Source organism: Podospora bellae-mahoneyi (genome assembly GCF_035222275.1).
Source record: "Podospora bellae-mahoneyi strain CBS 112042 chromosome 1 map unlocalized CBS112042p_1, whole genome shotgun sequence".
Taxonomy (NCBI): domain Eukaryota; kingdom Fungi; phylum Ascomycota; class Sordariomycetes; order Sordariales; family Podosporaceae; genus Podospora; species Podospora bellae-mahoneyi.
This window is the reverse complement of record NW_026946359.1, coordinates 1,666,684-1,688,004: the sequence shown is the minus strand read 5'-3', so window position 1 is coordinate 1,688,004 and position 21,321 is coordinate 1,666,684. Positions and strand designations below refer to the sequence as shown.

General features: G+C 52.3%; 9 protein-coding genes across 9 annotated transcripts; 4 read left to right on the top strand and 5 right to left on the bottom strand.

The window, feature by feature from the left end:
- Positions 1–532: 532 nt before the first annotated feature.
- On the bottom strand, positions 533–3,721 carry srk1 (MAPK-activated protein kinase Srk1; the record flags this gene model as incomplete). The annotated part of the gene is made up of 5 exons (XM_062873801.1): positions 2,815–3,721; positions 2,191–2,666; positions 1,990–2,043; positions 1,632–1,876; positions 533–1,571 (listed from the first exon to the last, which is right to left on the bottom strand). Exons 1-5 carry the CDS (start codon positions 2,852–2,854, stop codon positions 533–535), a joined length of 1,854 nt encoding a protein of 617 aa, XP_062736874.1. The 5' UTR covers positions 2,855–3,721.
- A 444-nt stretch (positions 3,722–4,165) lies between these two features.
- Positions 4,166–4,471, bottom strand: QC761_105465 (uncharacterized protein; the record flags this gene model as incomplete). Its single annotated transcript, XM_062873800.1, has 2 exons — positions 4,166–4,283; positions 4,410–4,471. The coding sequence occupies 2 exons, from the start codon at positions 4,469–4,471 to the stop codon at positions 4,166–4,168; spliced, it is 180 nt and encodes a 59-aa protein (XP_062736873.1).
- Positions 4,472–5,963: 1,492 nt separating this feature from the next.
- On the top strand, positions 5,964–6,815 carry QC761_105460 (uncharacterized protein; the record flags this gene model as incomplete). Its single annotated transcript, XM_062873799.1, has 1 exon — positions 5,964–6,815. One exon carries the CDS (start codon positions 5,964–5,966, stop codon positions 6,813–6,815), a length of 852 nt encoding a protein of 283 aa, XP_062736872.1.
- Positions 6,816–8,291: 1,476 nt separating this feature from the next.
- On the top strand, positions 8,292–9,224 carry QC761_105450 (uncharacterized protein; the record flags this gene model as incomplete). Its single annotated transcript, XM_062873798.1, has 1 exon — positions 8,292–9,224. One exon carries the CDS (start codon positions 8,292–8,294, stop codon positions 9,222–9,224), a length of 933 nt encoding a protein of 310 aa, XP_062736871.1.
- Positions 9,225–9,487: 263 nt separating this feature from the next.
- QC761_105440 (uncharacterized protein) lies at positions 9,488–11,140 on the bottom strand (the record flags this gene model as incomplete). The annotated part of the gene is made up of 1 exon (XM_062873797.1): positions 9,488–11,140. The coding sequence occupies one exon, from the start codon at positions 11,138–11,140 to the stop codon at positions 9,488–9,490; it is 1,653 nt and encodes a 550-aa protein (XP_062736870.1).
- A 2,664-nt stretch (positions 11,141–13,804) lies between these two features.
- QC761_105430 (uncharacterized protein) lies at positions 13,805–15,208 on the bottom strand (the record flags this gene model as incomplete). The annotated part of the gene is made up of 1 exon (XM_062873796.1): positions 13,805–15,208. One exon carries the CDS (start codon positions 15,206–15,208, stop codon positions 13,805–13,807), a length of 1,404 nt encoding a protein of 467 aa, XP_062736869.1.
- Positions 15,209–15,774: 566 nt separating this feature from the next.
- On the bottom strand, positions 15,775–18,513 carry QC761_105420 (uncharacterized protein; the record flags this gene model as incomplete). Its single annotated transcript, XM_062873795.1, has 3 exons — positions 17,002–18,513; positions 16,724–16,941; positions 15,775–16,670 (listed from the first exon to the last, which is right to left on the bottom strand). The coding sequence occupies exons 1-3, from the start codon at positions 17,436–17,438 to the stop codon at positions 15,775–15,777; spliced, it is 1,551 nt and encodes a 516-aa protein (XP_062736867.1). The 5' UTR covers positions 17,439–18,513.
- QC761_105410 (uncharacterized protein) lies at positions 17,793–18,248 on the top strand (the record flags this gene model as incomplete). Its single annotated transcript, XM_062873794.1, has 1 exon — positions 17,793–18,248. One exon carries the CDS (start codon positions 17,793–17,795, stop codon positions 18,246–18,248), a length of 456 nt encoding a protein of 151 aa, XP_062736868.1.
- Positions 18,514–18,979: 466 nt separating the features above from the next.
- QC761_105400 (uncharacterized protein) lies at positions 18,980–21,236 on the top strand (the record flags this gene model as incomplete). The annotated part of the gene is made up of 2 exons (XM_062873793.1): positions 18,980–19,681; positions 19,745–21,236. The coding sequence occupies exons 1-2, from the start codon at positions 19,542–19,544 to the stop codon at positions 21,234–21,236; spliced, it is 1,632 nt and encodes a 543-aa protein (XP_062736866.1). The 5' UTR covers positions 18,980–19,541.
- Positions 21,237–21,321: the final 85 nt, after the last annotated feature.

The window sequence follows — 21,321 nt, the reverse complement described above, 5'->3', positions numbered from 1 at the left end:
CTTCAAGAAGCCATGTGGCGGCCATTGAACGGAGAGCTCATCATGTGTCACGACAAAATGATCCAGTGAGTTGTGAAGTATTGACAGTAAACTAAGAACGATTGCCGCTAACACCGCCCATGATATCTCTCATATAGGGTACCTGTACACTACACCGAAACCGCAATGCATTGCCTGAAGAAAAGAAAAAGAAATTGATGCAGAGAAGAGAGCACCCGAGCTGTACTTGAAGCCCATGTCCTCCTAGAGTGTCTACCCGTCACACACTTTCCCAGAAATGCACCACTTCCAGTCCCACCGACGTATAACTCCATAACCCATGTTACTCCCTCGAATTCCCTTCGCTGCCATCTCTCACATTGATGCTGACAGTCTCTGCCAAGGGCTTGAGGTCATTAGCAGAGAACTCAACCTCTGGTGGCACCTCCAACATTGGTGTTGGAAGTTCCTCTGGCCGCACAGAAGGGCTGACGCTGCCGTCGCCTGTCTGCAACCTATCCTCCCCGCGGACATCCTCGTGCTCCGGAGCTCTCTACGCCACCCGAGTTGCAGGCTTTGCACCGCGACGTCCCAATAATGTAGCTCCATCAAGGTTCAACTCGAAAACACCCTTCTGTCGTTGACGTTCGCGAACTTGCTGTCTTGCGGCGGCGGCGACAGTAGCCGAATGCTGACCATAACCCTTCTGCTCAGCCGCGGCAGGCGGAGGATGGGGTTTCCGAGATCGATCGCGCCCGCGCTGCTCGTGATCCTTAATCTGAGTGTTGCGCATGCTTTGCTCGATTTGCTGAGTCGAGCCTGCAGGTGCCTCCTCCATTTCAGCATCTTCATCCAGCTCGGCAAGGCGATCAACGCCAGCCTTTCCACCAATTTGCTTCCTTCTTTTGCCCTCTTCTTCCTGTCTGTGGACTGCGTATCCAACGTCAAACACCTCACGCAGATTGACCGCAGCTGGCGAGCGGAAGTCGTAGCGCTTGTCGCCGTCCACAAGCTTGGTGGCATCGAAGGCCCTCAAAACACCGTCTGACGACATGGCCGACTTCTTCTCGTCACGTGGTGTAGGACCAGACTCGCGAATCCAGGGATGAGCCAAGAACTCCTTGATGGTGTATCGCTGCTCGGGATCGACGCAGAGAAGATGTGAGATCAAATCCTGGGCCGACTTGCTGATGTCATCCCACCAAGGGGAGAGGAAGGTGTACTGCCCCTTGGCAACCTTCTCGGTAAGCACCTCGATACTCTCGTCGTAGAATGGCGGGAAACCGCACAACATGGTGTAAAGCACACAGCCAAGCGCCCACATATCAACTGACTTTGAGTACCGCTCATCCTTGACGATTTCGGGAGCGGTATAACCAACAGTACCGCATGGCGTCATGGTCTGGTTATCCCAAACAATCTTGGAGAGGCCAAAGTCTGCAATTTTGATCTGGCCAATACCTCCAGCACCCACCCCTTTGATGAACTCTCCTTCGTCTACCTTGTCCTCGTCGCCCGGTTGCTTGGGCTTCGGGTGCTTCGAGGGCACCATCGGGATTGGGCTGAAAAGAATATTTTCAGGCTTGATATCACTGGTAGATTGTTAACAAACAACGACTGCCAAGCCACGAGGAGTTCATGAGACTACCTACCGATGGACGATTCCCTTTTCTTCGTGGAGGTGCTCAAGCGCCTTGGCCACTTGGACGATAACATGACGGGAGAGCTCCTCGCTGAAGTAGGTCAGGCGAACGATCTGATGGAACAGCTCACCACCTGGAGCCAGCTCCAGAATAATAAAGTAATAGTGCTGGGACTCGGAAAAGTCGATCAACTTGACAATATTGGGGTGATCGAGTTGCTTCATAATCTGAACTTCTTTGAGAATGTTTGCCCGCTAAGCAGGCGGTTAGTTTACTGAGAACACAAAGACTGAGGATATGCGCTTGCAACAGGAAGTGCAAATACAAACACAGCGCTTGGGACAAAAGGAAAAGAAATTTCTCGCACCTCTGCTGCTTTGGGAGCCTTTGGCTTGAAATCCGGATGGAGATGCTTGTTGCTCTAAAACGGGTCCCGCATGTTGGTAAGGGGGACTTGGACGAAAAGAAAAAACAAAAGGAAAGGAAATGAAGGGAGAGGATAGGGGAGGAGGAGAGGGAAGCGTGGGTAGGAATGAAGAAGAGGCTGGAATCAGGCTATATCACGTACCTGCATGTTGTTCATCTCGAACTTGCGAACGACCTTGATGGCCACCTCTCCGTGTTGGCCTTGCAGGTCGCGGGCGCGGTATACGTTGCTGAAGGCGCCGTCTCCCATCTTTTCAACAAGTTGCCAGCGTTCGAGACCTTGATACCTCGGAAGCTTATTCTTGTCGGCATTCTCTTCGGCGACCAACTTCGCGATGTTTTCGTCAGGTACCCTCTTCTTTGTCTTGCTGCTGACACCCTGGGCTGGTTCGACATGGTGCGCGGCTACATGGCCGGCCTGGGCCACTCTGTTTTGGGCATCTCCGGCAGTCGAATAGGCATCGACGTGGTTTTGTCGTGGGGCACCCGCTCCGTACACAGGCTCCGAAACTGCTGGCGCCATATTGTGCTGCTTCGCATGGGCTTGCGAATGGGGAGGAGAGTGCTCATGTTTTGTGCGGGCAGAGTCGTCAGCATTGGCGGCTCGAGCTTGTTTGCCTGTGACAGTGACGGTGACATCAGTTTCGAGTTCCGTTATTTGGGACGAAGCCACTGAGTAGCAGTCGCACGCTGTGATATGCAACACCTGCTTCCCGGTGGTGGCGGCGCACAAAACAGCCCAGCGGAGAGGGGACAAGCTACATACCATGACGGATGAAGTTTTTGAGTTGCTGTATTGTCGACATGATCGCGAGTGTTCGCTGTTCTTCCTCTGTTTACTTTGTTCTGGTGGTGATCGTCCTCGACTCGATCTCGGGTGGAGATGTGCTTTTGGCGGTCAGTGAGGGGCAGCAATAGCACCTTGTCTTGGCTTTCCTGCCGAAAAACTCAAAAGGTTCTTCTTTCAAGGCGCTAAGGTAGGAAGTTGGCGGTATCCACAGCCAAATGCCGACTCTTGCAGTTATCTCGGTTTCTCGTTGATATCTATCTTCCTCTCAATGGGATGTAGTGTAGAAGCAGCAGCGGTTATGATGGGAAGATTGAAGGTTGAGGACGGGAAGGTTTGGGGTAGTGGAGCTCGCGGTGCGGTGGGGGATATGGTTCCCTCAAAAAATATGACGATGAAGACCAGACGACGTTTGTCTGGAACAAGACGGCGGGATCGTCGAGGAGATATGCAATCGGTAGGAGGGGGGAGTGGGAGGGTCTGAGGTCACTGTGGCTGCAACAGAGACTGAACCAAGAAATGGATGGGCTGCGGCTTCTGAAAGATGTAACCGGGGCGGAGGTCGACCAATCGATGGGGGCCGTCTCTTTCTTAATGTCTTTCTTCTCTCAGGCACCCGCTTTCATCATCATTTTCATCATAGAGCGAGCGATACCTGGTACGCGCTTGCCTGGGCAGAGTCCGCCGCAGAAAAAGTTCGATTTGTCAGGTGTACAGCACCAGTTGGGGGGGAGGATGGATGGCAGGACGGCAGGAAATGCTTCCAAGCAAACGAGCTGCTGCGATCAGAGACAAAAGCCCACAGCTGTCAAAATCGCTACACTAGCAGAGTAGAACAGGCGAACACGTTGCTCCCAGATGATGGGAAAGCCCAGTCAAATTACTCCAGTCACCTGGCAGAATGCCGCAGCAGGTTCTCAATCTCGCATGGCTGCATTTTGTCGGAGGTGGAGTTAGCTTGGCTATGACGTAGTGTCGCGCGTCATCTGCCTTGCGCCCGGATATTAGCGCAGGCCCTGGACAGGGTCCCCTCGTCACTGTCTCCAGAAACAAGCAAGGGCGTCATCAATGGCGCCACGGGCGGGTGGACTAGGAAAACCAAGATCCCAAGCTTCATAAAGGGAACAAAGTGTCAAAGAAATTTTCTATATAGGGCTGGAGAAGGGAAAGACGATAATTCGAGCCAAAATCCGCTCAACGATGCATTTCACAGCCTGCAAATTCCCGGTTTCAGCACGACGAAGCTACCCACTGTATGGTCTGGCATGTGGCCCATGCTTTTTCAGCTTTTCAGGGCTTCTTTGCAGTCTCGGCGCTCCCCTCCGCCTTTTCACCGGAGCACCCGAGCTTCTGGCACGAGTCGTGTGGCTCTCAAAGAAAGCTTTTCTGTTGTGACTCTTGAGAGAGCATCAAAGGCCAATGAGAAGTTTACCTGGTAGTAGTATCGCCTGTTCATCATATTATCGTCTTGTTTTGTTTCCTGTCATCCACTATGTTACAGGCCTCACTACCCCGCCTCGTCATTACCCTCCTGGCTATGATGCGGGGTAGAGTGCCAACAATAAGAGTTCCACGACTGCCAACCGACGGTTTCAAGTAGTTGATAAAGCTGGGACTTTGCAGTTGATATCGTCATACGCAAATCCTGGTGTTACTGTCTGGTGGAATATTTAATCTGAATGCCAAAACCACCTGGATAATGACAGCCAAAAGTGAGGACACAACATCTATCGACAGGAGATGGCACTTCACGAGAGAGTCCCTCACCGCCGTAACCGATCACCAAATAACCCGTTGTGTGCCATCCGCTTCCATGAATGCTTGTCAGAAGTGCAGAATGGCACGCTGATCTGGTCTGGACCCTAGATTTTCTGGGGAAGAGCCCCCGTCTCCCCGGCATCAGAGCTCCGAGTAGAGCTTCATCCGCTCTTGCGCTGAGTACCACGTGGGTGACGAAATAACTTGTACAAATGGTCGACCCTCTACTCCAGGAGCCTTTTTCACCACCACACTTTTGATTAAAAATTCCAAAGAAAATTCTAGACAGCCATAAGCCTGTATCAAGATGCTTTGAAACTTTCTTTGAGGAAAATATCCCTTTTGGTGGTGGTTTGATGGCCGAATAGTGAGTAAGGTTGAAATTATTTGCACAAGTTATTTCGTTACCCACGTGAGTGCTCACATCGTTTCTGACGTCATCTTCAGGACATTCACCCCTGTAATGAAGAAAATGCTGGCGAACAGCAGCACAACATGAATCTTCTCGTTTGTGCTTCGGTTTGCATGCACGCAGGTCGCGTAAATGTGATAGACCACCTCCTGAAAGTGTGTTGCTTCCAGCCTCCTCATTGCCCCTTTTAACAGGCCACTCATCACAGGTCTTGCAGGTCGTCAGGACACGAAGCTGACAGTGTCTTAACACGAAGACTCGTCTGGTTTCCATGTCATGAGGAGGGTGGTGGTAAGAAAGTCCCGTGGGTCGCCGACCATATCTCTCCCAAGTCCCTGACCACTTACATTCGGACCTTGCCTTTCTTCTCAAGACAGCAGATCCGGTGATGTCCAAAGTGGAGCCGTGAGGTCTCAAAAATCTCCTGATAAGCGGATACCCTTCAATCCCAAGCCCCACATAGCGACTTGTTGAGCGTGAGGCCACGTCGGATTCGGCACTGAAGTGGGTGGACAGCGGGGTGATTCCTCCGTCCTACTAGGCCCGGAACGGCATTGGCTTGCTGTCTCCGTGGCCTGTGAACAGTGTGGGCTGTGGCCACGGACTCTCAGGCTGAAGACCAGCAGTCTCGACGGTCAAGCCGACCCGAATTTGCTGATGAGCCGTGGAAATTCGGGAGAGGATACAGTCCAGAACTTCGGGTCCGGCGAGAATCAGCTGACAGTACAGTCAGCGAATTGAAGTCGGAACAGCCCCGTTGTGCCCCTCAACTATATCTTTGAGAAGAAGCCCAAGTACAGGATAATCTTTTTTGCAACCCCACTTACACCCATAATTGACCAGAAACCAACAGATAGGGCTGAAATACTCAGTAAACACCCTACAAACATACAACCCTAACCCCCAACACCCTTTGAATTCGACTTACACCACACTACTTCCCCTGATACTGCCCATTATGGCTTTCCCTCGTAGAGTAGTAGCAATCATAGGATCCGGTGGCATGGGTCTTGCCTCTGCTCGCCGTCTTGCCCTCTCTTCAGCCCGCACAACTCTCTTCCTCTCCGACTTCTCCCAAGCCAACCTCGACAGCGCGGCCACATCGCTGAGAAACGATGGACACGAAGTCGAAACGCAGCTCATCGATGTCTCGGACTATGCCTCTGTTCAGAAGTTTGCCTCTGCCGCTGCGCAAGCAGGAAGACTCGAAACCATCGTTCACACAGCCGGTCTATCCCCGGCCATGGCACCCGCAGACCGCATCTTCAAGGTCGATTTACTCGGCACAGTCAACGTCATCGACGCTTTCCGAGAGGTCGTGGCCCCGGGAGGCAGCATGATTTGCATCGCGAGCATGGCTCGCTTCGGCGCACAGCCATCACCAGATCTGGCAGCGCATTTTGCCACGAGCGGGAGGGATACAATCCTGGATAGGCCAGAGTTGAAGGAATTGGTGGAGAAGAATGACCCGTCCATGGCGTATTCGCTATCAAAGGCTGCGAATTATCTGAGGGTACAGGCGGCGGCAAGGGCTTGGGCAGAGAAGGGTGCTAGGATCAACAGTGTCAGCCCGGGAGTTATTCTGACGGCGATGGTGAGACAGGAGTTGGAGTCGCCGCATGGGGAGATGATCAAGCAGATTATCTCTGGGACGCCGCTGCAGAGGGGAGGGACGGCGGACGAAATTGCGAGCGTGGTTGCCTTTTTGGCTGGGAGCGAGGCGTCGTATGTTACGGGGACGGATATTCTCGTGGATGGCGGGACGATTGCTGGGAATATGGGGGCTATGATGTCGGCAGCGAGGAAGTAGAAGGGCATGAATAACTCTCCTTTGTAATAGCACTTAATGCAGACAAACTGACTTTGAAAGATCACTCAATGCACTATGGCTCGCTGTTTCCCTCGATGACTTACTTCATTCTGTTACCAAGATACAGCTTGATACTGGAACGACCTCTCTTTACAGAGGCAGCAACCACCAGAAGCATGGAAAGGGCCCAGAGGTCTGGACCGTTCGACTGCAGCCAATAAGTCTTCGGTGTCCAATTTTAACCTCATCACACACAACCCTCCAGGATAATAAACGCTAGTCTGGTACTTGCCAAGGTCACTCAACAAGGGGGGCACCAGGGGGACCACTCTCAATAAAACCTGGCTGGAAGGCCGAGAAAATGGCCAGTATTTTGTGAGGGTAGCCGAGACCAGGCCAATGCCAGGTGTCTTCACTTAACAGAAAATATTGGCCTAAGCGTCAAAGGCAGTGTAAATGCAAGGCCAAGTACACTCCCATAGAAAATACTAAGAGTGACCTGGTGTGACACTTTCGTAAGTGGCTCTTTGCCCCTTGCTATCACCCTGGTTAAAGCCCTGGAAAGTCACGAAAATTAACGTTTGCGACCCTGGAGGACTGTACAGCCGTTCTGGGCATATCAACAGGCAACAAAGCTTGACAACACCTTCAACATCTTGGTCGGCTGCTATCGCCACGCTGTCCAGTGATTAGATCGATTAACTTGGCCCCAGAGCTTCTGTCATTCTTTCTTGATCGAATAATGCTTTCCGCGGCGAGACGACAACCACCTACAAAGCCTTCGACAGTCACAAAACATACCAACAGCCACACCCCGCATCCAAGATATTGACCATACCTCGTTACCGACTTTCAACGCCGACTCGACTGATGGGGTCTGCTGGTTCCGAGCCAAGAACGCCCCGGTGTCATGCGGATTGGTGGAGTAACATCACGGTGACCATAATCACCTCTGTGGTCAAGTCCTACCGAAATAACCGGACAGAACTGCTACCCAGACCGGGTTCCTGAGGGCGTTTTGTCGGGGTAACCTCCCACCGCTGAGACTGGATGCCGGAAAATTACCCGATCGTAAACACCATTTGTCGGATCAAAAGCCGCCATGCCACCCACCATTTAGAAACAGATCGGACCACAGCTGCGACGGCTTGGCTCTGCTTTCCCCGGCCAGTGAGCTTGTCGAGACACCCTCCTTGAGGTCTTCTTGGCCTGGGATTTTTTTGCGCAAGGTTATGCAATCGTCGATTTTGGGAGGGGAGGTGACAGAATCGGTACTTGGCGGCAGCGGGTTTGGATATCAGGATGCTTGGTGGCGGAGGAGGATGCTCCAGGAGGGACTGGTATGAGCAGGATGGAGAAAGGATGGACTGGGCCACTCTTTGTGTTGGGGTGCTATATCAGCTTGTAGGTGCGACCTTCATCAGGCTCTGGGGCACGTTTTGTCTTGCTCTCTGATGCCAGTTTGCGCGACTCGACATGACTACAAACGTGGCCAAGGTGGCGGGTATCTCTGCCGGAGCAGCTCTGCTCGGATTAGGGATACCATACTTCACTAGAATCGCTCCACCACAAATCACATCCTTCATCACTGATCTTCCTGTTGCTAAAGTCCCTCTGAGTCTTTCGTTCTTGAAGAATAACACGGGGAGTGAGCCCGTCAGCACCAAGGCGCCCTTCTCCTGCGATACCTCCCACTCCTACCGCACTGAGCTGGTCTCTCTTGACCCGTTGATTATCTACATACACAACCTCATTACCCCGACCGAGATTACCCAGCTCCTCCAAGCTGGCGAGCCCGAATTTGCTCCATCAAAAGTCACCAAGGGAGGTCGCCAACAAAACACAAAGGAACGGACGTCGAGCTCTGCTGGACTACCAGAAGACAACCCGACAGTACAATGCGTCCTCAAGCGAGCTCGCAACTTCTTGGGTAACATGTTCCGCGATGGCTGGGATGAGATGGGTCAACCTCAGCTGGTTCGATACACAACCGGACAGCAATTCACCCTGCACCATGACTGGTTCGCCAGTCCGCTCTGGGCAGACGATGGGAGCTGGAATACTTGGAACAGGCTTGCGAGCTTCTTTGCCATTCTGGAGGACGACTGCACAGGCGGTGAAACATACTTTCCTTTTGCAAAGAGCATAGTCGCACCCGGCCCCAAGGGGGAGCAACCTGGAATCAGTCAAAGGGAAAGCGGGGGTGGGGAGCAACAGAAACCACTGTGGAGGGAGCATGAAGATGGGGGGCTGGCATTCCGACCTGTTGCTGGTAATTCTTTGTTCTGGATCAATCTACATCCCAACGGCACGGGGGACACGCGCACGAAACACGCCGGTCTACCGTTGGAGAGTGGGCAGAAGACGGCGATGAATATTTGGCCACGGCAGTATTATGCCTACGAGTGATTTGGGAGAAAATGTATGATATGATATCCAAGCCATTTTGTTTTTTGTTTTTTTCGAATTCAAGAATCCATCCCGACCACGTTACCGGGTTTCCTGCCACCCCTCACCCTGCATGATATACTGTCACCCCCGGCCCACCCGGCCTTCCATTTTCTCGCTAAGTCTGCTGGTCATCCGAAGATAAAGTTTCTCACTCTTCGGAACCCCAACCGAGCCGTCTTTTCTTTTTTTTTTTTTTGCTCCATCATACATTAATTCGGATCTCAAGCCGAAAACACCTTGTTCCCGTCGAACCACGTCTCTGTAATCTTGGACTGCATCAGCTTCTCATTTTCCCACTCCATGTCCACGACGACAAAGTCAGCTTTGTGACCCTTCTTCAACGAGCCTATTCTGTGGTCGTCAAAGCAACTGTAGGCTGCCCCTTCCGTAGCCGCAGCGACAGACTCGCACAGTCCGAGGGCAAAATGAGGGTTGACGGCTGTTTCGAGCTCCGGCTCGCGGTATGATTTGCGGGTGGTGGCCACGTAGACGTTTCCAAGCGGGGCGTGAGGTGCGGTAGGGGCGTCACTTCCCAGAGCGAGGGGCGCGCCGTGGTCGGCGAATTCGCGGTAGGCAAAGGCTCTACCGCAGCGGTGCTGGCCGAGGAGTTTGGGCCAGGCTTTGAGGATGGCTGGATCGGCGTGGACGGGCTGGATGGAGGCTGTGATGCGGTTTTGGCCCAGGCGGGCGGCGTCTTCTGCGCTGGCGAGCTCGATGTGCTCTACTCGGGGGCGGTTGTCTGGGTTGGCGTGGGCGGAGAGGATGTCGACTACCATTTTGATGGTTGCGTCGCCGATGGCGTGGAGGGCGATTTGGAGGCCGGCGGCGTTGGCGCGTTTGACGACTGGCTCGAGCTGGGCGTGGGTCCAGAGGGGGACTTCGAAGTGGGAGTTGTGCTCGTAGGGCTGGGAGAGGCCGGCGGTGCAGGCGTCGATGATGCCGTCGCAGATTACCTTGATGCCGACGATGCGGCAGTCGGGGGCGGTGGAGGCGTTGAACTGGGAGGCGAGCTCGATGGCGCGGTCGACTTGGGCGAGGGTTTCGGCTTCGGTTGGGAGGGGCTTGACGAGCCAGTAGCAGGCGAGGCGGATGGGGATGGAGCCGTCGGTTGCGATGAGGGCTTGGATGGCTTCCCAGGCGCCTTCGTCCATGGCCATGTCGATCATGCCGGTGTAGCCTGCTTCGTGGTAGGCTGTGACGGCGGAGCGGATGGCGGCTGTACGCTCTTCCATGGAGGCTACGCTGGCGAGATAGGGCCAAACGTAAGTGATGTTGGCTGCTTCGGAGAAGATGCCGGTGAGCTTGCCGTTGGAGTTCCTTTCGATGACGCCGCCTGGGACGTCGGCCCAGTTTTCTGCGCCAAGTTCTTTGATGCCGGCTGTGTTGCACCAGGTTGAGTGAAGGTCTTTGGAGTCGATGAGGATGGGACGGTTGAGCTCGTCGAGGTCGTCCAGGTCAGCGGCTGTGGCTCCGTTGGGAAGTTGAATGTGCATGTATCCTCTGCACAAGATGCGAGGCACGTCTGGGTTGGCGGCAGCATATTCTCTGATGGTTGAACGGATTTCTTCGAGGTCTTTGCATCTCACCAGGTCAAGCTTGTTGAGAGCTTGACCAAGGAGCATGAGATGAAGATGGCCATCAACGAATCCAGGGAGAACGGTTTTTCCTTGGAGGTCATGGGTGGTTACTGATCTGGAGGCAAGAGCCGTGCTGATGACCTCATCTGAAGATGAGCCGACATGTTCAATCTTGTCACCACGGACGAGCATGCAGTCGGCAAATGTTGGGGCCCGGGTGAGACCGGCGTTGGTGCCGGGGTTTACTCCGGAGAGAAAAATGCGGCCATTGGTGAAGAGGGTTCCTTGAGTGGACATTATGGCGACCAGGCGAATTGTTCTGAATTGTATTGGGTGGCTCAGACCCTTCTGGTGATATCCTCAAGCGGTGTGTCTATGCAGTCGACGGTTGAGTGATACTGGTCGGGCACCGGGTATCCGGGGTATAAACCCCATTATTACCTGGGAGTGGTCTCCGATAACTGGGGTATGCAAGTCTCAGTTCACTAGTAAAAGATGATCGTGGCCCCAGATTATCTCAGAGGGGTGATATAAGAGGTCAACTCAAGTTTCGGGTGGGGAGTGGCGAGAGCGGGGCTTCAGGCTGGGCCAAGCAAGACGGGGTGGCTGTCTGGAAATGGTTCCCAGTGGTTCCGAAGTTCGGAAGGCAACGCCACGTTTGAGATCAAAACCATGATGCTCTAACCAGTCCCTATAGGAAGAACAAATGTCAACGCTGTAATCAATTCAAGGTTGACGTACCATACATGTCCCCTTGAGCACCTAGCCAACCATTTGAGTCCACGCACAGCTGCAAAACTAAACTAGTTCATCATTCAGCGCTTTTTCAGGAAGAATTTGTGGCTTATTGTGTGACAACACTGTTAACTGTTAGGTAAATGAAATTGATGAAAAGGGAAGAAGGTTATTGACAGTGAATGGTGAGCATTCATATCCTCTGGATTTCACGATCATTTTCCTTTGATAATACCGACCTTGACATTGCACCACATTCAGTTTCGGCGTTCAACCCCATATTTGAGTTGTAAACTTGGAAAATGGACGTCTTTGGACTTCCATACACAGACTGGCTAACGTTCGCGTCTGATGCCGATGCAAGAGAAGTGGGATGTCTAGAAATTGTGTCCTTTGAGGTGTGTCTGATCCGAAGCATTGGTTAAAGCGCAGGGCAATAATTATTGATTCTTTCCTCAGTCACTCCCAACAAAAGTCAAAGACTACTATACTCTCAACACAGACTCAGAGGACTTTGGATAATGGTTGAGAGCAGAAGGACGACTCGTCCCTGAGGATGAACTTGAGAACCCGCCCACAGGAATCCTGCGACTGATTTATGGCTCCTGGGCTGTGGAATCAGCCTGGGCAGTACCCTTCACAAGAGAGCAGTGGATGGAGATGATGCAGACGATGGAACTGCCAAAATCGTATGTCAGGGATCTTACGAGCAAAGGATCAACAGGTCTATCTGTTACTACTGAAGATCTTGGCACCAACACCTCAGCATTAGATGAGAAGCAGATTCTCTGAGAGGGTATTATTGACGACCGTGCAAGTGTTGATAAAAGAACCATCGCAGGCTTGACACTCAACTGGAATACCTCCCCCAAATGCTGGATTTCCATGGCGCTTAGCTATAATCCATCTCTCCGCTTGACACACGGATTCTATGTCGCCGATCGGGTTGAATCAGAACATATCTCTGTGCCGGTTAACGTCGTACACTGCAAGGACCATATCAAGGATCCTACTTCTACCTTTGCTAATCTACTAGTGGGCTCTGCTGAAGATCAAAAGCAAAGTGAATGTAATACGAAAGAACCTTCAGCTTGTCAATAAAACTCTAGCGGTCATGGGTAAGAAGGTGACTCTTCAAGAGGCAGATCTTCTTCAGGATGCTGGGAATAAAATCGAAGAACGAGACAAATTCTTTTCAGGGCTGCATATGACGCTTACTACGCAACATCGATACTTGCGAAACAGGAGTTTTACAATGTTCCAGCCCCTTCACGGTTCGATCATTGCAGCCATCAGCAAGATTCAGCATCATTGTCAACGATTTGGAGTTGAGCAAGAGCCAGAGATCTGTGATGGCAGCTGAAGCAGGCGGTTTCTGGAGCTTGCATCTGTGCGCAGTCGGAGTTTGTTTCATCAGCACGAACACATGATATAAGATGTGCATTTGCATTTGCAAGTGGTACGTTCAAAAATGGTTACAGTGTCATTCATCATAATGTGGCGCAATACTATGTAGTCTTTTTAAACAGCTGTATAACCTCATGCAACAAGAAATCGCTCGCGAGACATGACCTGACTCTTCAGCAATGAAAAGCATTGCTCTTCTGACCATGGTCTTTCTGCCAGCCACGGCTATTGCGGTAGATATTCCTGCCCTCTGCTACCTGCCTTACCTCACTGGTGTTTGCTGACTTTCTACACAGACGGTCATGGCACCTTTCACGAAGATATCCGACGAGGACAGGCTACAGCTGACAGCCCATTTCTGGGTATTTTGGGCTGTGGCTGACCCAGTCACACTGCTAGTATGTGACCTTTGGACACAGCGAGCTGAAGTGAACGCGACGATGAACGAGAATCTTCAGAAGCTGGAGAAAACGGAGATCATGACCAAGCTTCGCTCACAAAAGATGGAGGCGGGGAGGGCATTTCGAGAGAGGCTTGAGAGACTGAAGGGAATGGAAACGTGGAGGAAGCGCAACAGAAGTACACCGGGGGATGTGGAGCTCACCGGAGCGGTGGCAGCGACTGCAGGGTATGAAGACGGCAAGCAAGAGTCTTGAAGACGTAGGCACATCTTCTGTTCTTGGATATCATTCAGCGTTGGGCTTCTTAGATAGCATCTTGCCGTATTTACCCATGAGTTTTCTCCCCTATTGTACATGACTCTATTAAGCACCATCATCGGTATTGTTGCATTGATTCCTGTACGCCTAGTTATACGAACTACAGACTTTCACTACAAAAAGACGACATCTCCCAGTCCTGATCACGAATCATCACCGGTCTGCCATCTCTCCCTCCATTGTGCGCAATCTCCTTTGGCCTGACAGACAGCCCTCCCGATACAGTACTGTTCCACTTATTCCAACTCTCGTCAGCAGCTTCTTGCAACCTACTGTTGAATCTGCTCTCAAACTCCTTCCCCAACTTCAAAAACCTGATGGCATTTCTCCCCAGAATCCACGCCTTCTCCTCCCACTTCAAGAACTGATCCACACTCTCATCTTCAACTATCATCTTTCCTGCCATGGGCACCTCACCCAGCGGAAAAGGGTAGTCACTCCCAAGTAAAACCCTCCGCTTCCCACCCGGCCCCAACTTTGCAAGTATAAACCCCAACAAATCAGGATCATGCGTCAAAGAATCAAGATATATCCCTCCCTCCTCCTCAACTCCTTTCCCCTTAAAATAATCCTTCGGTGAAACCCCCGGCGAGTCCATAGCAACCAAGTCCGGCCTACAACCATACCCCTTCTGCACCCTCCCCATCAAAGCAGGAAAAGCCCCACCTGCATGAGCAAAGCAAACCCTCAACCTCGGATACCGCCCCAACAACCCCGAGCACGTAACCGCCAACATGGCCAACGCCGTCTCAGAAGGCATACCAACAAGCCAGCTCCCCCAGTATTTCCCCCACCGGGCCTTATTCTCCCTCGGCAGGGAATACCCCAAAGGGTGCACAAAAACAGGCACATCCAACTCCTCGCACTCCTTCCAGAACCCCTCCAGCCGCTCATCATCCAGCATCATGTTCTCCGTGATCGAAGTCCCGATTTGGATCCCCTTCATCCCCTTCATTCCTTTTATCCGTCTCAGCTCTTCCACTGCGCAGGTGGTATCCTGCAATGGCACAGTCCCCAACCCGGCGAACCGTTCAGGGTACCGCCGGCATATCTCCGCGATGTGATCATTCAACGCCCTGGCCAGAACAACCGCTGGCTCTAGCGGGGCGTCGTAGCAGAAGAGAACTGGGACGGTGGAGAGGACTTGGACGTCTACGCCTACGACGTCCATCTCCTTGATGCGGACGGCGGGGTCGTAGCAGTTTGCTTGGACGCGGCGGAAGAAGTTTGGGCCGACAAACATGTCGATCTCCCCGGGCTTGGCGTCGGGGGAGGAGACGGGGCGGAAGGAGGGCCATTGGTAGGTGCTGTCTGATGGTGGGGTGAGGGAGGAGAGGTCTGGGAGGGATGGGGGCATGATGTGGGTGTGCATATCTATTCTGAAGAGCTTCGAGGCCGGGCGGATTGTTGGCGTTGTTGGGGTGATTGGGGTGTCTGGGGAGGAGGACATGGAGGGGGAGGAGGAGCTAGAGCAGCAGTTGCAGTCTTGGATTGGTGGTGCCATGATGATTATGCTTGGTGGTGATACTTGATGGTATTCTTGCTGACGATCGTGATGTGAATATAAGTGACGATATGAAGGTTGTCAAAACATCGAGGAAGCGTTTACCAACCTAGAATAAGATGGGAATCGTAAAAGTATATTGTGCTATATTAATGATCAATGAGAAACCTGCAAGTATATCAACGTGATGTCATGTTCCACCCCAAATCCAATCACGTTCACACACATGCAGCACCAGGCACAGGCTTGCAATTGTTTGTTTGTCGTGGTCGAAAATGCGGATGTCGGATGACGGATGGCGGAACGGATACGGCGCTGATTGGTCAATTGCCCAAGTCCGTCCTGTGCCCGGGAGAGATACCCGCGACAAGCCGACTGCGCTAATGCCGGCGAGCTTTGTTGCGGTAAACCCGGTGAACTCTGAGCCTGTAGATCCAGGAAAACGCTTGGTCGTATCGATAGTCGCTTAGCATCCAGCTGACCATTGTGGAAGGTCCAAAGTCCAGCCGCTTTTCAGCTATCATCGTGGGCGCCACGTGCCCTGCGGCCATGGTGTTGATAGGGTCCTAGTAGGCGGGCAGATGCAGTGTTCTCACAACGGTGAACACGTCTCTGGAATGCTCGCCTCCTTCTCTTCCTGTTCCGCTGTTCTTCATTCCGCCGAAAGGAGTTCCAAGCTCTCGGACCAACCAGCAGTTGACCCAGACCAAACCAGCTTCGAGCTGCTCTCCCACACGTCTCATCCTTGCTCCGTCAGTCGTTAGTAGAATGGCTGCCAGTCCATATTCGCTATCATTCGCAAGCTGGATTGCCTCCTGTTCATTGTCAAAAGGAGTGATGGTCACCACGGGGCCGAATATCTCATCAATCTGAATCGCCGAATTCTTGGCCACATCCGTCAAGATAGTCGGTTCGATCCAGTATCCCTGGGCCTCATCCTCGTTCAAAGTTGGCGGAGCACCCCCAAGATGAAATGTCGCCTTTTGTTCCGCAGCCAACTCGAGATATCTCCTGATCTTGTCGTAATGCTGCAAGCTGGCAACCGCCCCGACAGTCTGCTTCAGCACGTATTTCTCCCTGACATAAGCCGTAAAGTCGCGGACAAAGTCGTTGTAAACAGACTTTTCAACATAAATCCGCGAGCCACAGAGGCAAATTTCTCCCTGGTTCTCAAAGGCAGCCATGGCAGCAACCCGGATGGTACGTTCTCGCACTGAAGGCACCATCGAGTCTGCAAAGACCAAAGTCGGGTTCTTGCCGCCCAGCTCGAGGGAAAGATGCTTCCCTATCTGATGCGCAGTAAGGCGGCGGATAGCAATGCCGGTCTGAGTGCCTCCAGTAAATGATACGCCGTTGATCAACGGCGATGCCACCAGGGCGGCACCGGTTGTTGCTCCGTCGCCGAAGATGATATTGATGACTCCAGGTGGGACTCCGGCTTTTTGGAAGATATCACCCAGCACTGAAGCAGTTGTTAGCACAGCATATGAGTGGCGATTCAACGAATGAACTCACAGAAGGCCGTCATGCTCGTCACCTCGCTTGGCTTCGCAACAGCCGTACAACCAAAGGCGAGACAAGGTGCAATCTTCCAGGTGAGCAGAAACAACGGCATGTTCCATGGTGAGATCAGGGCAAATACGCCGGCTGGTGAGCGATGTTCATAGGTAAGAGCAACTCCATCCACCATCCGCGCGGCTGTTTGCTCGTGGAGGATAAAGGTTGAAAAATATCTGCCCTCTTTGTCAGCCACCAAGAGAAAGAATACCGCCTAGCTTTTCTTGATCTCTTACGAGAAGTTGGATATGGCCCTATCAACCTCTACCCTAGCTCTATCCAGTGTCTTTCCCTGGTCGATGCTTTCCCAGATCGCAAAGACTTCTCTGTTTTGCTGGAGCAGTTCGCTCACTTTCCAGAGAATGGCCGATCTCTCTGCACGGGCTGTTTTGCTCCATGACGGAAAAGCCGCCTTGGCGGCTTTAATGGCCGCCTCTACGGCATGGGGTTGAGTACACGGAAGCGTGTAGATGGGACGACCAGTCTTTGGCTCGAACGAGGTGATGTGTTGCGAGGAGTTGGTCAAGGAGTCATGAGGAGCAATGTATTGGCCTCCAACAAAGTTCTGAAGTGAGAAGGGGCTGCTTGTGGAGTCTATAAGTGAGCTTGCCTCGTCGAGCGTAACGCAGCTCCACAGCTCACTCAACCGTCTGTCTGAGGTCGAGGACGACATATTTGTCGATACAAGAGCAACACTTCAAAACACTTTTAGTGATGGCACAACAACTATTGGATTATCCAGGGGTAGAAATAGGACAATATGGTGCTCTGGTGAATATGTCACATGTATTGAGACAAGATTCAAGGCCAGTGATGTAGAGCAGTAGTGTCGGCAAATCGCGGGTCGGGACGGAAGGCGGGTCAGGTAGGTCAAAACGGGATCCGGCGCTTGGCGCTTATCGAACGGGACCTCAGTGAGGGGCCGGAGGGGTTTTTGGCTTCGGTATAACAACGTCTGGTGTCAAGTATCACCAACTGGGCCTCAAACTACCATATCCTGTCGACAATAGACTACATCAAACGCAAAATGGCATCACCAAACGGAACAGGCTACTTGCTGCCAGCGACTGGAGCCCAGGGGCTGGCCAACTATCCTCATGCCCGCACCATCCCAAGCACGGCGCGAACAATATTCGTATCGGGTACCTCGAGTCGACGCGGGGACGGTACCTACGAAGGTTGCGAAACACAGGCCGACGGAACACACATTTTGGACTGCGGGGCACAGACAGCAGCTGTTCTGAGGAACATCGAAACCATCATTCGCGGGGCCACGGACGGGAAATGTGGTCTTGAAAGTGTTGTGGACGCGACGGTCTTCTTGACGGATATTCGAAGCGATTACGCCGCCATGAACGCCGAGTGGAACAAAGTTTGGCCAGACCGCACCAAAGCACCAGCTCGGACTTGCGTTCAGGTTGCTGCGCTGCCCAACGAGAGGCTCAATGTTGAGATCAAGTGCCAAGCGGTCGTTTCGGAGTGAAGGGGAGGTTGGGGCATGGTCCAGATGGAAAGATGGAAAACTTCTTTGGACCACGAGATGTGGTGAGGATGTGAGGTGGTCTGCAAAATTAATTGGGGGTTTGCAAGGATTGGACTTGGCGGGAAGGGCGACCTTCCGTTTTCCGACTGTTATCAGTTGATCAAGCATCCCTCGCTGTACGGAGTATTTTTGTCAACTGGACTTTGGGCAGTGTCAAATCAGCAAAAAACTAATAGTTTTGATGGTATCGATGCGAATTGATGATCTGGGGATATATTTTTTGCTGGACTAGATCTTCAAATGCATATCAACGCTGGGTGTCGGAAGACATTCCGTTGTCATGTGATGTCATAATTCTGAGCACACATTGGCTCCTGAGCAGGGTGTCTCTAAACGGCATTTCTAACTTTGATCCACTCACCGATTCTCAAAATCTTGGAGAACCTTCAACAGCCGTTGATGGCGAAAGCCACACGCGAGCACGTCCTCTAGCGTGCCTTTTATCGCCTCTTCTCACCGCCACCGTCCGACGGGATCACCTACTCCTGGGTCGAGTTCCAAACGCGATACCTCTTTTCTTACCGAAGCCATGGCAAACGGGTAGCTACGGTGGAAGACTGTGAGCGGATCGGAAGGTCACAGTGTTGATGTTACACGACTTGTAGTGGGGCAGGGAAACCTCAGATCGGCATTCACACGGTTCTAGGGTTCAACCCCACCATTGTCAAATTCGAGGGCCTTCCAATTAGGAAGGTCGGATCAGCAGTCAGCGACATGGCCAATCACCCCGAAAAGAGAACACACAAAATCCCAGATATGCTACGGTTGGAATTCCTTGCCATGGTTGCAATCTCCTATCAGGTTTCTTACCATCACCCCTCCTCATCCGCTTCCCCGGACGTTGCCCCGGCACTGACCCCAACCGTCGGTGACGTCCTTCCTCTGCGCCAGCCTGACTTAAGGCATTGGGTGCGCTACCTACTGTGTTCCAATCAATGGCATATTTTTGACATCTACCTCACATTTGATCAACACCATACCCCATCCGCTCTTCCTGACCCAAACCCTCGGGTCTCATCGGCCGGCAACAAACGTGCAGGTGGCACAAAGGTTAAACGGGTCTACATACAACCTTCAACCGCGCCAGATCAAAACTTATCTCCATAGATCTGTACAGCCTTCATGTGCCTATCTACGCCTGTCCAAGTCTCGTGAGCAGTCATCTTTGTTCGAGGCCATCCAACCTTCTCCCTGTCGACAACTCGACTTCCAGGCTGGGAGGATACACCAAAAATGAAGTCGGAGCACGAAGGGTCGGTTGAAAGCGGCAGTGGCCCCGAGCTGCTAGACGGGCTTGTCTCGCTCGACAAGGACTCGCAACTTCAACGTGGGTTGAAAAGTAGACACATTCAGTTTTTGGCACTGGGTGGCGCGTAAGTATTGCCCAAATCTCCCTCTCTTCATCAGGAATTACTGGCAGCTCACACGGACAACAGCATCGGAACAGGTCTTTTTGTTGGCTCTGGTGGAATTCTCGCGCTTGTCGGTCCACTGCCATTATGGCTGGGTTACCTGTCACAGATGTTTGTTGTGTGGTGTGTGATGAACGCGATTGCTGAGATGACTACCTATCTTCCGATGAGAGGAATCACGCTACCATATTTCACGAACCGGTATGTCGATAGCAGTTTGGCTTTTGCGGCCGGCTGGAACTATTGGTATGCGTATGCCATTCTGGTGGCAGCGGAAGCTTCAGCGGGAGCTATCCTGCTGGATTACTGGGACACTCCCGTTCATGCTGCTGTTTGGATCACGATCATCTTGGTTGTCTGCCTGGCTCTCAACATCATTGCCGTTGAGGTGTTTGGCGAGGCCGAGTTTTGGTTTGCCAGCATCAAGCTGATCACCATTCTGGGTTTGATCATTACGGGAATTGTCATCATGGCCGGCGGAGCGCCCAACAGGGAAGCGATTGGGTTCGGGACTTGGAATGATCCTGGCGCCATCAAACCATATGTGGCAACGGGAAGTTGGGGCAACTTTTTGGCATACTGGACGGCATTTGTCAGAGCTGGGTTCAGTTTCATCACCTCCCCTGAGCTTATCGGTCTCGCGGCTGGTGAAACTGTTGCTCCTCGGCGGAACATTCCCAAGGCTGCTCGCCGCTTCTTGTACCGTCTGGCTATCTTCTACGGTGTCAGCAGTTTGATTCTCGGCTGTCTCGTCCGATCCGATCACCCGCGCCTTTTGTCCCCTGAGTCGAACGCCAACGCCTCTCCCTGGGTCATCGGTATTCAGGAAGCAGGCATTGGTGGCCTTAACCACGTCATCAATGCCGCCATTCTCACCTCTGCGTGGTCAGCCGGTAATGCCTTTCTTTACTCTGGATCACGTATCCTGTACTCCTTGGCGGCAACCGGCCAAGCACCACATATTTTCACCAGGACTACACGCAGAGGTGTTCCTTACGCCGCCGTCCTTGGGACGTGGTCGCTCGGGCTTCTGGCCTACCTCAACGTCTCTGAAAACGGCGCCACAGTATTCACCTGGTTCATGAACATCTCCACCATCTCAGGTTTCATCGCTTGGATCGTGGTTCTCATCACCTATCTCCGCTTCCGCTCGGCTCTGAAATTTCAGGGTCTACTAGACACACTGCCATTTAAAACGATCGGGCAGCCATACCTCTCTTGGTTTGTGCTGGTTCTCATCTCGCTTCTTACCCTCACCAACGGATTTCAAGTGTTTGCCATCAAGGCGGCTGACGGGGGGTTCGACTACAAGAACTTTTTGGCGGCGTACATCACTATTCCGGCATTTTTGTTGTTATATGTGGGACACAAAATTGTGTACAGGACGCCCTTGGCCAAAGCATTGGCTGATATCGATGTGGTGACGGGCAAGAAGGAAATGGATGAGTGGTGTGAGGGCGATGTTAAGCCTGTGCCGAAGAACTGGTTGCAAAGGATTTGGTTCTGGATTGCGTAGATGGATGTCTAAGATACCTTGGTTGGATATCCAGTAAATCAGTGTTTACCTTTGAATCATTCCACGATTAAAATTGAACCTATCA